Source organism: Eptatretus burgeri, chromosome 17 (assembly GCF_056783735.1).
Source record: "Eptatretus burgeri isolate ZD-2024b chromosome 17, Ebu_testis_v1, whole genome shotgun sequence".
Classification (NCBI taxonomy): Eukaryota; Metazoa; Chordata; class Myxini; order Myxiniformes; family Myxinidae; genus Eptatretus; species Eptatretus burgeri.
This window is the reverse complement of record NC_140977.1, coordinates 24,816,720-24,834,932: the sequence shown is the minus strand read 5'-3', so window position 1 is coordinate 24,834,932 and position 18,213 is coordinate 24,816,720. Positions and strand designations below refer to the sequence as shown.

The 18,213-nt window shown below is 49.3% G+C and overlaps 1 protein-coding gene across 2 annotated transcripts in view; it reads left to right on the top strand.

The window, feature by feature from the left end:
• LOC147009577 (uncharacterized) overlaps positions 1-18,213 on the top strand; it is a 73,400-nt gene that overhangs the window by 11,177 nt on the left and 44,010 nt on the right. The window contains exon 3 of one of the 2 annotated variants that reach the window (XM_085862237.1): positions 1,733-2,967. The exons of the other annotated variant lie outside the window; for it this stretch is intronic. Within the exon in view, the coding sequence (XP_085718363.1) occupies positions 1,733-1,902 (170 nt within the window). The 3' untranslated portion in view covers positions 1,903-2,967. Of the gene's footprint in view, positions 1-1,732; positions 2,968-18,213 lie in introns of those variants that run through there. 2 annotated transcript variants of the gene reach the window in all.

Below are 18,213 nucleotides of genomic sequence, written 5' to 3'. Positions count from 1 at the left end.
AGGGATCTGAAGTTTCAGGCGGTACACCACTCCCTGGGAGCCACCATGATCCGATATCGAAAAATCGAAGCCCGAGCGATTGTGTGGGCTACTGTCTTGTATTCTTGTGTCAAGTTTCAGAACAATCAGCCGGGTGATAAGGGATGAGGTGCAAAAAGTTAACGGACGGACGTTCGTCTCTTCGAGAACTGAGATGAGATGACCGAATAATATCGATGCCAAATTTTGTTCGCAACCACGATATTTTTCCCTCTTTTGAGACAAATCCAACATCCGCCTCCCGATGTTGCACCACCATTTTGTGGTGGGCGGTATAAGTAGATCAGAGCTTTGGCTCTGAGTGAAACCAAGAGTGCAACACAATTAACCTTTTCAAAGTCCGAGAAATAATTTAAATTGATCGATCAAGCCTGGTGTTGGCGTAGTGGCTAGGGTAGCGACTTGGGATCCAAAAGGTCCTGAGTTCAAGCCCCGTTGGCCGCTTGAATTAACACACACCAGGGGGTTGACTCAGCCTGTCATCCTTCCGAGGTTGGCGAAATGAGTACCAGTGTACTGGGCCCGGTGTATGCCCCGGTTAAAATAGGTGTACCATACCCCTGTGTCGTAAGGGGCGACCAGGGTTGCGTCAGGAAGGGCATCCGGCGTAAAACTTATGCAAAATCACAATGCGGATCATACGGATGATCCGCTGTGGCGACCCCTAACGGAGCAGCGAAAGAAGAAGAAGAAGAAGAAGAAGAAGAAGAAGAAGAAGAAGAAGAAGAGATTAACTTCAACTTCACCCATCGCTGGGGACAGGTCCTTTTAGCATAGTTTTTTTAATCTAAGTCTAAGGTCTAAAATTACGGAGAGGGTGGTGTCCATGTCTATAATATATGTTGGAATGAGTGCACTGTAATTTATTGTGATGGGTGGAAAGTTTAGCAACCCTCCTCTTTCCCACCAAAGTGTCTGTTTCTTTGAGTTTTGTTTTGGGCTTTCAGTTTTGTCTTTGAAACTCATTTGACACTGTTCTGTAACACCGCTTGTGGCGACGCATCTTCTTCTCCGCCTCATTTTGCATTGTTATAAATCCCTGGTTAATGAGAACCTGTTTTGTTTGGTCTCCTGGGGTGACTCATTTTGATTGGAAACCCTCGATTGTAATACCGAAACATAAGGCTGAAAAGGATAAAACGAACCCCATTTATATTGCCCTATTGCTCTTACTTTTTTGTTGGGGAAATTGATGTGAAAAAGGGGAAGTGAACATTTGGTATATATATTTTTTGGGGGAAAAAAAATTGTATATGGGTTTAGGAAAGGCTGTGGGAACAACTGATCCTATCCTGGCTTTGGCTAATGACATCAGGGTGGCGCGTTTGGGCCACCTAACGTTTAACGGTGCATCGAATGAAAAGATGCATTTCAGAGAAACAATCAGTTCATTGAGCAGGTGAAAAAGCAGTGTTTTACCATGGGATATGTACTTTGAACCGGAAACACATAAACTGCGGAAGTGACCTTCCTTAAGCGCAAAGGGTTGATCACAAAAGGCAGGACCGTCGGAACCAGAGCAAACATGTACGACGACCCTCCCTGCCAAAAGGTTGTGGGGACATGACTTTACCAAATTAATGCCAACCTTTGCCATCATGGAAAGATGACCAGAGCTAAAGCTAAAGAGAATGTCTTGGGTTCCACTGACTTGTACGAACTAAAAAAAAGTTAATAATGCGTATAATTCCAGGTGGTACGCCCATCATACGGCACAATGAAGAACATGATGAAAACTCGAGACGGCACGATAAGACCCAAACTTGGAACGACTTGAAAATCCTCGAGGCTCTTGAGCAACATCATGTGGTTAAGAGAGATGCAGTTTCATCTCAAGCTACAGTTTTGTGCTTGGATCTGTAACTGCAAGAGAATTGTGACTGGGCTTTCGGAGAGCCCTCAGGTATGCGCACTCACCTCTGAGCTGTCTCGCCTGGATTGGAATCCCGACCAAGCTATAAACTGTCATCCCAGTGTTTCACAGGCAGGGTGATTCATCAATGTGTGTGTGCCGTCCCTCTGATCAACGTTAAACTTTGTGCGTTGTCTACCAGCATTACATGGTCGACGTTAAATATCCCATGGTGAGCTATTAGCTCCCTGAAAATACAAATTCCTTCTCTAAACTACAGAGGGCACCCCACACCAGCAAATTATGCTTCCGACAGCCTCGTGCTGCACACAAATCCAGAAGAAGTTGAAGCATCTTATCCACATCCAAGATTCCACCGTTTGTCTTTAAAATTTGCCAATTCATTGTGTGCTGGTACCCTGGCTTCTGTAGTTGGTAGCATTGGCTCGGTGTAGTGCAGGCATGAGTGGCGAAATTGCATTTGTACGTTTCCTTCCATGTTTTTGGAAAAAAGACGAAATGGAAAACCGCTTTGTAAATGAAAGCAAGATTATTTTAAATGTTGACGTCAAACCAGGAAGGCTGAACCCCCGGATTTCTTCCTGCTAATAACAAAGAATTAAAAGTACAAACTTGTCTTTGTTTGTTTATGTGCAAAGTATGCCTCACAAACATATTCACTGTATGCTTGTGATTAGGGGAGAAGGAGGCGTTGAGTTGCTCTTCACCTATAAACGACCTCTCCGATGCTCTGGAAAACCCTTTCTTCCTTTTTTACAGATGACTCCGCATTATGTTGTGCAGTAGTCTATCCCTACGGTAGGCTGACTGCAACTGTGTTACTCTCTGCTGATCTGAAATTGATTCGATGCTGGTCTGATACATGGCACATGTCCTTAAATCCTGGAAAAATCTTACTGTCTCGTCAGGTCGCTCTGGAAGGATCATCAAATGAACCCACATGTCTATTTCCATGGTCAACCACTGAAAGGGGTTCAGTCTCTTGAACTTATAGGCCACACCATCAGCCATGACCTCTCCTGGGCCAACCTTCAAAGTCAGCCGCAGGTTGGGTATCCTCCATCGATCCAATTGTCTTTCCTTGGAAAATCAGAACTACTGATAATAATCCACAAGGCCTTTGTCGGTTGCTCAATGGAGTACTGCTCAGATCCCCTCTTGGCTGGTGCTCCAGCATCACTTTTATCTCTCTTGGATTATATGGAATCTCAAGCTTTAAACATCAATTGGAATTTCCTATGATGAAGAAGAAGTTCAGGATCAAGCTGTGGAATCAAGCTATGGTGTATCGTTTGCAAATGTATAGATCTCTGAACTTGATTCCACAGATGATGCAGTCATCTTTGCGAAGACACTGGATATTCTTACGGGGACCCTCAAGGTGCTGAATGAGGAGTCAGAGCCGATGGGATTACAAGCTTCCTGGGTCATAACTAAAATCCAAGCTTTCATTGACATCCCAAATCCCGCTTGTCTTTTCTGTACCTATTTGTGGTGAGGATGTTGAGGTCGCGGAGAGATTCACTTACCTTGGCAGTGATATTCATGTCTCCGCATGTTGTGAGCCAGAGGTCAATATACGTCTGTGTCGGACCTGGGGAATGGTGTATTAACAGGGTCATGGGGTATGGCACCGTCGATACCTATGCAGGAGGATGAAAGTCTGAGTTTTAAGTCCTTTGTCCTTCCAGTCTTGCTCTACGGATGTGACACTTGGACTTTGACCAAGGATCTGAGATGAAGATTAACTCCCTTGGATAAAGGTCTCTTCGGATAATCTTTTATTATTGCTAGTCAGACTTTATGTCCAATGAGCGGTTGCTGAGAGAGACTCGGATGAGATTTGCTTTCTGTATAGTCCGTGAGCATCACCTGCGGCTGTATGGCCTTGTGGCTCGTTTTCCTGACGCTGATTCTGCTCACCAGATTCTCTCAGTGAGGGAATCTCGTGAGTAAAGGAGGCCAATGGGCCGACCACGTGCATCGTGGTTGCAGCAGGTTGATCGGCATCTCAAAGAGATTGGGATGGGCCAGGCATCTGCCTGGGAGATGGCCAGACGGAGGCCTCTGGAGTACCGGCGGAAAGTGGACGCAGCGACGCGCTGCTCTGGCGCATGCTCCCATACCTGCCTGACCTTTCATTCAAACTTATGGGTCTCACTATCTGCCATGATCTTTCCTGGGAAAGCCACATTTCCAAGCTGCCCTCCAAAGCCAGTCGCTGACTTGGCATCCTACATCGTGCAAAGTCCTTCCTCGGCACACCTGAGCTCCTGACCAAATACAAAGCTTTCGTCCGCAGCCTGATGGAGTACTGCTCTCCCCTCTGGGCTGGTGCTCCCGCCTCTCACCTTTGTCAGCTTCACGCTGTAGAAGCAAAGGCATTTAGAATCATTGCTATCTCCCACAATGTGGCTGAGTCTTTTGGGTCTCTCACTCTCTCACTGCAGGCAGCGTCTTCTGCCCTCTCCTCTCTGGCCTCCCTCCCCTCCCCGCTCTGTCTTAGATATGTTCCCACCCAGATTTTCACCGGGCACTCAAGATCCGCCAGCAACCCCCTTCTGGTAAAATTACCGAAATCAAGTATTAATGTTCACCTTTCATTCCCCTTTTTTTCCGCCTTTGGAACAAATTCCCACACTCTCATAAATGTCACTCTTCCCTCCAGTTCTTCAAAATAGCTGTTCACCACCATCTCTTCTTATCTTCCCCCATCCAAAACCACGATCTTTTCTACCTCAGCTCATCCACCCCAAACCCACCTCCTTCAAATTCCCTGCTTTCCTTCCTGAAAATCCGTGTCTTGTCCATCTTGTTTACCCTGTGTACCCCACCCAATCCCTCTCCCTTCCACAGATCTCCTTATGTGTCTGTTCCACACTGGGTTTTTTTCCTTCCCTCCCCAACCCACTCTTGTCTCCTGCTCCCTGTGTACGTTCTGTGTTTGCTCTCATACGAGCCTCGACAGTGTACACAACAAAAATAAAATAAAATATATTTTAGCATGACTGTGTGTTCACCACTGGTACGGTCTATTTTCAGGATAAAAAAACTCGAAAAACATTTTCCATGAAAGAGTAATTACGTCTTCTATTGCAATTGTAGCCGGTGACTTGCAAACCGAGCCTCAATGGCGCACAATAAATACAAGGTGCAGGGAGGTGAAATTCGCTGCACGTCATGTGTAATGCGTGCAGAGCAAAACCGAGTGTCTATTACGTCTGTAGGATGTCAAATAAATAAAGAAGATGTAAGCACACCTGACGCTAGGCCGAGGCTTCAGACTGTGGTACGCTCACAAGGCCGTACCATCGAGATGAAACGTTCCAGAAGACGAATAAAATGGGGTCACATTTGTACATGTTGTGTTTTGTGTTTTTAAATAATACATTTTCTTGCTACAGAACATCATAATCTTCCAGTTTAATGAAATAACCCCATCCCATCATTTGTGAGAGGCTTTCATTCCAGTCCAACACACGTGGAGCATGTCCTTCTCGGTCCAACGCGTGGAACATGTCTTTCAATCCGGAAAAAATCTCATACTCTCACTATGTCTCTTCGAAAGGACCGTTTAGAAAACCCCCCCCCCATCCACTTCCTCAACAATCCTCTGGAAGAAGTCCTTTCTTTCAAGCTTCTGGGTCTCACTATCTGCCACGACCTTTCCTGGGAAAGTCACATTTCAAACCTCACCTCCAAAGCCAATCGCCAACTGGGAATCCTCCGTCGTGCAAAGTCCTTCCTCGGCCCACCTGAGCTCCTGACCACTTACAAAGCTTTTGTCCGCAGCCTGATGGAGTACTGCGCTCCCCTCTGGGCTGGTGCTCCTGCCTCCCACCTTTCTTGGCTTCACGCTGTAGAAACCAAGGCAGTTCGGATCATTGGCATCTCCCGCAATGAGGCTGAGTCTTTGGGCCTCTCACTCAATCACCAGAGGTTGGTCGGTGGTCTTTCTCTCTTCTACTGTCTCCTCTCCAGCCTCATCCCCCTGCTCTCTCTGTGATTTGTCCCCACCACATTTCCGCAGGGCGCTCAAGGTCCGCCAACAACCCCCTTCTGGTAAAACTACCAAAATCAAGAATCACTGCTCAACTTCACTCTTTCATTCCTCTTTTTCCCCGCCTTTGAAACAAACTCCCACACTCTCTTCAATCCCACTCTTCCCTCCAGGCCTTCAAAACAGCTGTTCACCACCACCTCTTATCATCCCCCATCCAAATCCTCGATCTTTTCTACCCCCGATAATCCACCCAAGCCCACCTCCTTCAAATTCGCTGCTTTCCTTCCAGAAAGTCCCTGTAATGTCCATCTTCTATTCCCCATGTTCCACGTCCCATGCTCCCATCCCTCTCCCTTCCACAGATCTCCTCAAGTCTCTGTTCCCCACTGTTTTGTCCTTCCCACTCCCTCCTCTCTTGTCTCATTCCCCCCCTTGATGTGCGTTGTGTGTTCGCTGTCATATGAGCCTCGACAAGGTATACAAAAAAGTATCATGTATAACATTACAGAAGCTGCAGAATACACTGAAACATCAAGTCAGTACAACTTTTGTAATAGATGTGTACAAACTTCATTCAGAGTGTAAAGAAAAGGTTTTGTAAGAAGCCGCAGGGGCAAATCCAGGAATTGGGTAGGGGGGGGGGTTTCCAAATAACAGAAAATTATAAATTTTCCAAATAATTTCCAAATAAATGACTGTGAGCTGTTAGTGTGGTTTATTGTTTATTAGGTACTGTATTGATGCAGTTTTTCTGAGGCTTCTGGCCTTTTTTGTGGCACACTTTCGTGGGAGAAGGAGCTCTGGGTGACCAGGAACCCCCCCCCTGGATTTTCCACTGAGACGTAAGCAAAGAAATTTCAAGCTCTCCATTTCCAGATGCCACGTGGTCCGATCGAGTCGATGAGAACCCTCAGGTGAAATCCGTTCCTGAGGAGCAGGAGCCTGTGTTGTGGATTCACTTCCATGGACAAGTTCGCCGCGTTTTCAGCCGTTGTCCGAAAGGAGGCGCCTGAGATTATTTTTTCTCCTCTCCATCACGAAAACAGAATGAGTGATAAAAAAATATTGGGTGTGACTTTCACATGACGCAGACAACAATGGAATTATTGAACGCAAGACGAACACTGGACATTTTGCCATCAAGTATAAACCAGTGCAGTACTGTAGGCCGAGCTCAAAGCAATTAGGATCACCACCTGGATTTGGACCAAGTTCCCACACACAAACACTGGTATTTGTTTCAGAGTGCGGATGATCGACGGAATAATCATGGAATTGCTTGTTTTCTGCACTTAAGGGAATGAAGACTCGGCCTCGTCCCCCATTACCTGAAGCATTTTTGAACCAAATGGAATTTCAATGTGCACTTTGATTCCTCGTTGTCTCAATGATGGTTGTACCCCGCCAGATAATACAGTGTCCGTTCAATTTTATGTTGCTAGGGGTTATAGACGCCGCTGACCTTTGTTCTTTCGGAACGGTATATTATCGTGACTGAGATTGTCAGCGTATGGTGGTCCAACGTGTTTGATGTTATAGTTTGTATTTCACTCAGCAAGTCCTCACGCGGTCCTCCTCCCGCACGAGTTCGAAAATGGTTCGTTCCGTTGTCATGACGCCCGATCTCCTTTCGTCCCCCCATGATCATTCTAAGGGCGGTTGCCATGGTCGCGATCCGCGCTCTCCTCCCCGTGAAACGGCGGGGGAATTCTCGCAGCAGATGGAGGAATGAATGGGGGGGAGGCGTGAGAGAAAATGGGGGCATTCAGATGGATCAATCTCCGGGTCATTTGCGGCCACTCAGGCGACATCACGATCTCTCCCTTTCTCCAACTGGAAGCGTGACCACTCATGGCGAGGGTCACAGGCTTGATGGGTCTGTACTCTCCTTCATTGGCTGTAAAATCCCTAGTAAAGATCAAAGCTGCGAGACTGGTTTTTCTTTGGAGTGGTTGACAGAATCGTAGGTCCCACAAGTCTGACTTCACTTACAGCCACGACCCCTCCCACAGCTTGGCTTGACTTGCCTCGCACAACCCACACAATTTGTCATTAAAGGCTAACCTCCCAGACGCGATGTAAACAGCAAACCTTACATGATCCTTTGGAGAGAACTCTATCCTGAAAATACTTTGCATCTCTAGTCCCATCTAAAGCATCTCCTTTTTCATCACCCTCATCCCACCCATCAAAGCTTCCCCTCTCATCCCGCACCATCTCATCTTTTTTCCTCATCTCACAACCTCTCCACTTCCACCTCGTCCCGCACCCTCTCTCCTTCCGCCTCGTCCCGCAACTTCTCCGCTTCCGCCTCGTCCCACACCCTCTCCGCTTCTGCCTCGTCCCGCACACTCTCCTCTTCTGCCTCGTCCCACACCCTCTCCACTTCTGCCTGGTCCCACACCCTCTCCTCTTCTGCCTCATCCTGCATCCTCTCCACTTCCACCTCGTCCCGCACCCTCTCCGCTTCCCCCACCCCCGTCCCGCATCCTCTCCGCTTCTGCCCCGTCCCACACCCTCTCCGCTTCCGCCTCGTCCTGCACCCTCTCCTCTTCTGCCTCGTCCCACACCCTCTTCACTTCCACCTCGTCCCGCACTCTCTCAGCTTCCGCCCCATCCCGCACCTTCTCGGCTTCCACCTCATCTCACAGCCTCCACCTCCCCTTTGTCCCACTCGTTCCGCTTCCTCCTCATCCTACGTCTTTCCTCATCATCCTCTTCCCACTTCTTTCAGCTTCTTCTTCGTCCTGCCCCTCTCAGTTTTCCCTCCTTGTCCTGCCACTCCCATCTTTCCTCCTCGTCCTGCCCCTCCCAACTTCCCCCTCGTCCTGCCTCTCCCACCTTCCCTCCTCGTCCTCCCTCTCCCATCTTTCCCCCGTCGTCCTGCACCCTCCCATCTTCCCTCCTCGTCCTGCACCCTCCCATCTTCCCTCCTCGCCCTGCATCCTCCCATCATCCCCTCGTCCCACATCTTCACGTCTTCCCCCCTTGACCCGCATCCTTCTCTTATCCCCATTTCCACCCTCCCCATCTCTCCCCCCCCCACCCACTTGTCATCCCGCACCCTCGCAACACCTCTTCCCTGTCACTAACTGTGAGCACATCAAACACCTGAGGTGTCCACTCCAACCTGACATATCTCTCAATCTTGGCCATGCTGATAAACCAGACATCATCTGTTTAACAGAATCCTCCCTCCCACAGGTCTTTGATCCTGACTGCTCCGAGTATCCCTCCCTGGCTATTCTCTCTTCCGATTTGGTCGACCTGAACACCGTTTACCCATGAACATGATTAACTCATTTTAACAACATTTACCGGAATAAGTGTAAAATTGCATTTTTCGTTCAAAATAAATTTGACCGTGTTGACCTTTCACAATTCAATTCAATTCAATTAAACTTCTATCCAACTCAAACAAAGACATGTCAAAAGTCCGAAGACTTGAAAGTCAAGTTTACAATGTAGAAAAATGGTTACAAAGATATGCTATTACGTAAAATACACGTGATAAATTATTTAAAAAACACTTGATTGAAATCATTGTAGGTGTCAGTTAATACTATTCAAATAAGTAGTGTCCAGCATAATTGAAACAACAACAAAAACAGAACAATGGCAATTCAAACAAAGAAATGTTGGCAATACCATACAGTCAATTAATATGCAGAAAAACCATAAAATCGTGCAAGGAGAGAGAAAGAGAGGGAGATAGGAGAGAGCGAAAGGAAAGCGATTACGATATACAAACACACTTGTCTTTCAAAAAAAATAGTAATGATGTTCAAACCTAGTATTAGGGACAAATCATAAATATTTACACAAACCAAGGCTTTTGAACAGGCAGGAATAATGCAATAATTTAGAAATGCTGACATACACGGAGCGAGTGAATGAGCACAATAACAACGAACAATGAGAGCATGGTGAAAACATCATTTGCTATTGATTCAACTGCTGTACTAGGTTTGGGACAGTTGATTGGTTATATATTTTGGTTCGGGTTTTTGGAACATGTAGATGATGATGACACTTTGTGAGATCAAGACCGGTGATGTGTTGGCGATTGTATGGAAGTATGTTTCGATGACGACGAGACACAATAAGGGATTGTCCAAAACGAGTTAGAATTGTGAATCTTCTTTCCACTAACGAGGGGAGGTTATTGGCACAGAGGAGATCAGCATTATGGGATGTCTCGGGAAATGTGATGAAGTCTCCTCCATATCCGCTCAATGCTTTGTGACTGCTTCACGGTCACACTCGAGCTCCGTACAGAAGCAGCGAACTCCAACAGATTTTATTTTTTTATTTTTTTTGTATACATTGTCGAGGCACGGATGACAGCGAACACACAATGCACAGTGGGGGGGGGGGGCATGAGACGAGAGCGGCAGGAGAGGACAGGACAAAACAGAGACATTAGGAGATCTGTGGAAGGGAGAGGGATGGGGCAGGAAGCACCGGGTATAAAAGATGGACATTACAGGGACTTTCAGGAAGGAGAGGAGGTTGATTTGGGGTGGATTAACGGGGGTAAAAAAGATCGAGGTTTTGGATGGTGGAAGATAAGAGGTGGTGGTGAACAGCTGTTTTGAAGGCCTGGGGGGGGAGAATGGTGTTTGAATTATTCCAAAGGCGGAAAAAAAGAGGAATGAAAGACTGAAGGTGAGCAGTGATTCATGATTTTGGTAGAATGAGTGAAGGTGAGCAGATGTCGAATGTGCATGGTGTATCTCAGAATCAAGTCTGCGATGAGGACATCATTTCTCTTCAGCGAGCACAGGATGTTGAGACAACGCGAAGCATACGATATAATTTGTTGAACTTGCGAGTCCCATTTTAGGTCCGACTGAAGAGTAACTCCAAGGAGACAAAGCAGAGATACTATATCAAGTGCTGAGCCATCTATCTATAATTCCAGCAGTGTGTGTGTGTGTGTGTGTGTGTGTGTGTGTGTGTGTGTGTGTGTGTGTGTGTGTGTGTGTGTGTGTGTGTGTGTGTGTGTGTGTGTGTGTGTGTGTGTGTGTGTGTGTGTGTCTGTGACCGCTGTTTCTCGACAACCACTGGTCCGATCTAATTGAAACTTGCCAGGTATATTGCTGGGGACCTGAGGATGTGCCTTTTCAAGGTTTGATATTGTTGTGGTTGACAAAATTCGCAAACCACCATTCAGGTCCCTTAGGTGAGATATCTCTGTAAGTATATGTGTAGTTAGGCCCAAACCCGTTGTTTAGAGGGAATAAATGTCATTCATTCGGGCTGCGACCCTTCAGGATAGCTGTTTTTCTTTTACTATCTTTATTTTGGACCAGCCGCCATTACTACCACCACAACCAGCACCAACCACGTCTCAACAGCCATCACACAACAACCACCAACCGCAACGCCGCTTCACAACCACAGCCACGACCCTTGCCGTCACATCTCGCTCTCGCAACCATCGCATCACCGCCATTCCCGCGCCGCTTGTGGACACCGATCCTGGACTCGTGCAGGGCGCGCGCCGAGCGGCGGGTGCAAAAACACCAGCCTTTCCGAAGAAATCGGATCAAAAACGATTCACGCCCACTTCTGTTCCGTCCTATCAGCGAGCATGGGGCGATTTGGCCCCGCCTCCAGGTGCGTCGGAGTATAATCGCTATATGCAGATTCGCGGATCAAAAAGCATTCACGCCCACTTTTCCTCTGTCCAATGGGGAGCCAGCGAGAGGTAAAGGGTCGAAGGTGAAGGAGCGAAGCCACGGGGGCTATAAAGGGCCGCATTCGCTCGCCAAAAAAGTAGTTGAGTCAGTCAAGGAGAGTTGAGAAGAGAAGAGTCAGAGAAAGCAGTTGGACGGAGCTGAGAAGAGTGGAGAGTGGGAGAGTTGGAGAGGTGGCGGCGGCGAAGGCAGTCGAGAGGGCGCTCTTGTCAGAGCCGGGGAGCTGCGGAGAGGGGAGGCCGGTAACGCGACCGAGGTCGCGGTGGAGACGCTCGTCGCGGGACCCGAGCCAGCGAGATATCCTCATTCCCCCGAGCATCAACAACCCCCTCCTGTTTCCCCCCGCGCTGAGATAGTGTGAGAAGGGGGCCCCGTTCCCACCCCATTTCCAGGCAGTGCCAGCGAGGCCCGCGGAGTCGGGGCGCCACCGCCATTTTGCGGCTCATCACCAGACGGCTAGGCTCGACACGGTCTCGGCCCCAGGCCCGTCTGCCCCCCTCATCGTTGAGGGTGGTCCCTTTTTCTTTTGCTTTGAGTATATGTATTGTCGGCGCCGTCTGTGAAGTAAAACTGTATAAGTGTTGCCGTGTGCTCGGTAGTCGGTAGTAGATCTGCATTGTTACATTTGCTTTTTGTGCAGAATTGTTGTGCTTCTTCTACTTTTGCATTTGCTTTTGGTGTATAATTGTATATGTGTGCTTTCCGTTTGCCGCGGAATAAATGTGCTTTATGTTGAACTGTTTTTCCCGTTTCGCTTCGTCTTTTCCTTTATTGAATCTCCATCTTACTTCACGTAAAGGGTTGGTCGTGGGCTAAAACGCCCGATAATTAATCGAACCGTCGAGGTTGACGATAACACCGCTCGGTTATCCCGATAGTACGGAACGGGTCGCTTAAAGTGGCCCGTGTCCGAAGTCGACCTGCGGCGAGGTGCGATCGCCCGGTCTACCCTCCGTGTGGGTACTTAGGTAGGTCGAATTTGGCGAGCAACCCTATCCCACGCGGGGGGCCGATTGGCACGATCGTGGTGAGTCCGAAAGGCCCACCCGTGACTAGTTCCCGGCGTTAGTCCGAGAGGGTCACGACGGGATTGTCCGTCCGGTGGGCGACGTGCCGCGATTCGAGTTACGTGGCCGTTCGCACGCCGGCGGGCGCGAATCCGCAACACTGGTGTCAGGTCGTGCGATATAAACTCATCGCCCTCCTCGCGGCACTGGTATCGGAGAACGGGAAAACGGGCTCTCCTGTCTCCAGCTAAATTCACGGGAATCGGTCCAGGGGTGAGAGGAGCGACCCCCGATTCCCTCCAAATTACGAGCGATTCAAATTAACCCTTTACGAGAAATAAGATGGCGTCTCAAGGCGAGCGGGAGCCGGGGGTATTAGAAATGTATATGTGTAGTAATGTAGGATCCATGGTCCAGGATGAAAACCCCGAGCAGGAAATGTTGGTTGTGCAGGAACACGAACTCGTCCAACTGAACCCAGAGCCCGAAATAGGTGCGGCGGCGGCCGCGGTGTATGACACCTCCCCACCCCCCCCCTCCGCCAAAACCTCCCGATCCTGGCCGAATCGGCTCACCCAAGCGCACCCGACATGGCCCAGCTATTCGCCATGCTGGCAAAATGGATACAAATATGAACGAAGTGAAAACGAAGATTGATACATTCACAAACGAAATAAAACGCATGAAAACTAATATGGAAACAAATGCGCAAGGAATGAAGGAAGGAATGAAAGAGCTGCGGGGTGAGACGCGGAACATGGGCCGAAGCCTGCAGGCGGGCATGAAGGCAGTAACCGGGGAGCTTAAAATGGCGACGCCACGTGTGGGAGCGAACGAGCTGGGAGGGAGTGCAACGGCTGTCGGGCCCGCGGTGGAGGCGGGTAAGGAAAAAATAATTCGGGGGACGTGTTGGGCGAGGGTCGTGACGGAAAAAGTGACGGTAACCGAGAGGGAAAAACTAATTGGGGTGATGGAGACGTGCACGAGGGAGATAACAAGGGAAGAGACGGAAATAATAGTTGAGACAATGGAGGTAAAGGGTGAAGAGGTGACTGAGTTGGCAGAGACACACGAGATAGGAACGATAGAGGGAAGACTACACGATGAAGACGGGGTAAGTGACGCACACACACACACACACACGGAGGTAGTGGAGGACAATGGGGGTGAGCTGGTGGACTGGGTGGAGACCCAGTGCGAGCAGCTGGATGGCCTCCTCCAGGAACGAGGGGAGGGAGTATGCCCCCTTGAGGCGAGTCACGACCAGCTGGGTTCGGTCGTGCTTTGCGAGGTCGAGGGGAGGAGTGCTGTGGACAGGTGCACGGAGAGCTTGGGGGGTATAGAGGCCCCGGAGACCCTTGTGGGGACACGAATCCCCAGTGTGACAAAGACCCCGTGTGTGGAAGCGACCCCGTGTGTGAGTGGTGTGGTGGTAAGTGTGCAGAAGGGCGTTCTTCCCAGCGCGCCGTGTGTGAGTGAAACACCGCGGTTGAGTGCCCCCGCGTGTGTGAGTGAGGCACGGTGTATGAGTGAGGGACCGCGGATGAGTGCCCCCGCGTGTGTGAGTGAGGCACCGCGGATGAGTGCCCCCGCGTGTGTGAGTAGTATGGTTTGTGTGAGGGAAATGGCACGAGTGAGTGAAAGGCCGCGAGTGAGTGGAGCCACGTGTGCAAGGGTAATGGCATGCGTGAGTGAGCGGCCGAGTGTGAGAGAGACAGCGTGTGCAAGGTCGCTGTGTGTGAGGGAGATGTCGGTGGGCATGTGTGAACATGCAGCCGCGTCTCCCGGGGCGAATGTAATGGAGTGGAGTGTGAGCGTCGTAACACGCGGGAGTGCGTGTGTTGAATGGCGACGGAGACTGCCACAGAGGAAAGAAAGCCGAGTAGCGGCTGTGGATGTTTTGCGAACCGTGCTGGGTTCACCCAGCAGCGAGCGCGAGGTCCGTGCTGTGCAACGCACGAGGCCCCCACGTGCTCACTTGCGAGAGTGAAGTCCCGGTCCGGAAACGCACGCGGTGGATTTGCCGATCCCGCGGACGGACAAAGTTTCGGCAGGATTTCGGATTTGGACCGGATGGGTTATCCACGCGATCGTGTGTGTTAAGCTCCAACGGGCAAAGCACATGTGTTCGCGTGGGGAACCCCTCGAGACGTGGGGCTTGTTTTTTTTTATGCGCACGGTGACGTCATGGCTGCACGTGGGGTTGGAATCCGGCAGGAGGGGTATCCCTGCCGGATGGTACCGTCCAAGGAGGGACGAGGTACACGTGCAGCTGCATTACGTCACGGGCAGGTGCAAAGTGCGCGAGCTGTGAGTTACCGCGCTGGTGCTGTGCAATTAGAAAAAAAAAAAAAAGAACAGCAAGCCTCACTTTCGGGTGCACAGGATTCCTGGGCAAGGGGTGGAAGACCCCCTTGACCAGGGCACAGGATGGAAACTAGTTAGGGGGAAGGGTTAGCTTAGTTAGACCGACTTCATGGGGCAGGGATAAGTCCTCATGGAGTCCGTGGAATGGATGAGTTAGAGGGATTGTAGCGAGATTTAGGTTGGGAAAGTTATTTTAGAGATTTGGAGACAGTGACAGACTTGTGAATGTGTAGAGGGGACGTAGTTTAGCTACGTAGTGTTAAAAGGAACGTGCTTTAGTGTAAGGGACGACGTGGGAGCACGAGTTAGTTAGGGGATGTAGTTAGAAGGATGGCAGAATTCAGCGGTGAGTGTGTTGAAGAGTTGTTGGTGAGTGAAGTGGAAGCATGTGCTTGGTGAGTGAGTGAGGCCAGCAGGTCTGTGTGTATGGAGCGAATGGGGACTGCATGGTGCGATGAGTGATTGGGGGGAGGAGTGACTCCCGCCCAAGGGACCCCGGGGTCAGTATAAAGTGAGTTAGCTGGGTTAGTCAAATTGAAAAATGGAGGTCGTTTTGTTGTTGGTGGGAAAGTAGGCTCGAGACCCATTTGGAGGGGTGCAGGAGCCCTGTTGATGGGCTGGGAGCGTGGCTGCGAAAGGTGAGTATCGCTGAGTGGGTACCCCGGGCACCAGGCTAGTCGGCCGTAGTAGGCCAAGGGCCCATGGGGGGCCGTGATAGCGTAGTGGGCACGGGTGCGCCCGCTTGGTGCGGGGGCCCGGGGCGCCGTTAGCCGCGTGGGCAGTGTTGTGCGCACGGGTGACCCTCGGAAAGGGGCCTGGGAAGCCAGCCTGCCACGTGTGCGTTTCAGGGGAGGTGCCATGGGGGGCACTCCCCGGTGTTTAGGGAGCTGGTCAGCTCGGAGGCAGTGTAGTGCCCGGGGGTGCCATCGTCGGAGAATCGGCAGAGGGTCGTGCCTGCCAAAAGGAGCCACGTGTCCCAGCCATGAGACCCAGCCCAGTGCGATCGCCCGGTCTACCCTCCGTGTGGGTACTTAGGTAGGTCGAATTTGGCGAGCAACCCTATCCCACGCGGGGGGCCGATTGGCACGATCGTGGTGAGGCCGAAAGGCCCACCCGTGACTAGTTCCCGGCGTTAGTCCGAGAGGGTCACGACGGGATTGTCCGTCCGGTGGGCGACGTGCCGCGATTCGAGTTACGTGGCCGTTCGCACGCCGGCGGGCGCGAATCCGCAACAATATTAATCGGACAAGTGCTTCCCAAGTTATGGCCATTTATTTACCAAACCAATGACAAGACACGTTGTTGCGTGGGCGTGGCCGATGGGGGAAGGGAAGCTCAGTCGCGTTCCCCATTACGGGTTACAACGTACGGGCTTCCGGATAGTGATGACTTCGTGTATTCTAATAATTTCTCGATTTCTTATGCGCATTTATAGATAAACACAATGCCCCAAGTTATGATCGTTTTCATATTAGACGGTGTATAAATTTCGGTAACATCAGAGTGAGCTGGTGTGCTCCGAACCAGGAAGTAATTTTTTTTTCTCTCTCTTCTCTTCTCTTTTTGTTTTTCCTTGTGATGACATTGCGAAAAGGCAAAATACGTTGGCGCTAATTGAATATTTGGGCATTAAAACTAAATTGCGAATAATCGTAACTGCGAATAATATGCGAACTTCCGGGCCACGCACGTACGGGCACGCGAGAGCGAAGAAACAGCCTGTGTGGTTATTGTTTTTTGCTCACGATTTGAATATTTATTTATAAATTTTTTATTTTTATTTTTTATGGGCACGTACTAGTTAATACAAATCATGGGAGGTCAGTACACAGAAAGCTAACTTGCACAACTCTACATTTCTGAGGCTTTGGCTGCATGGAATTGTCGTGACTCCATGCAGAAAGAACATCCAAGTGTGTATCTGTAGAGCACCTTCTTGTGATTTGGGGACAATCTCTATGAGCGTAAGGTCATACACATATTTCTACATGTTGTCACAACTAAACACAGCATCGTTGACCATTATCAAAAACATAATGGACCCAAGCTTAGTCCCCTGAGAGGCACCGCACGATCTGGGATGTTGATGTGGCACTGTTATAGTGCAGAGTCTGCGAACGAACAGAAAGAAAGCCAGATATGATAGGGATGATCGCTGGGTCGATGTCAAGTTGAATCAGCTTACGTGTTGCTTTCGTATCATCTATCAAATCAAAGGCCTTTTTGAGGTCAATGGTACAGACGTTGACGTAGTGACTCAGCTTGTCATTGTCCCCTCAAACAGATCATGGGGATGAGGGAACGACCCTCAAGCCTTTAATGGAGGGTGTTTAGCGGCATCAGCAATTTGTACACACACATGACCACGCGGCCACGCGACGCCTGATCCAGTAAAACGTATCGTGTCCAATACATTTTTGATATATATCGTTTTTGTCCCCATCTCTCAATGGTGAAGAAACTTTAATTATTAAAAAATTATTGTATCTGGATCTTCTAGATTGGGATCTTCACTGAAATTGAACCAATTCGTCCTTGTCACCCTGTTTCTCACCTTGTCAACCTGTCCAAGTTTCGTCCGAATCCGTCCATAACTTTTTGAAATATCGTGCTATACTGTATATGATTTTTGGCCCTGTCTCTCTCTCAATGGTGAAAAATCACATCAAAAATTCTCGGATCCGGATCTTCACCAACATCTAATCAATTCGTCCTTGTCACACACACATCCGTTCCACCAAATTTCATCGGAATGCGTCCATGACTTTTTGAGATATCCTGCACACAAACAGATGGGGTGAAAACATAACCTCCTTCCACCTTCGGTGGTGGAGGTAATAAGACACAAGGGGAGGCCATTCGGTCCATCATGCCTGTTCCACATCAACACCAGACCAATTTACATAAAAAAGAGATAAATGCAAAATGTTTTTTTCTGTAACTCTCCTCTTGTTTACTCATAAACTATGGCCCCTGGTCCTCCCATTGTCTGTGCTGAATAATTAATCTTCACTTATTTTATCGATACCTTTCATTATCTTAAACATCTCCATCATATCTCCTCGTAACCGCCTCCTTTCTAGTGAATAAAGCCCTGTCTCCTTCAACTGCTCCTCATAACTGAATCTCCCTTGGCCCTGATTCAATCTAGTAGCCCTGCACTGAACCCTCTCTATGGCATCTATGTTCTTCCTGAGTTGTGGTGACCAAAACTGCAGCCAA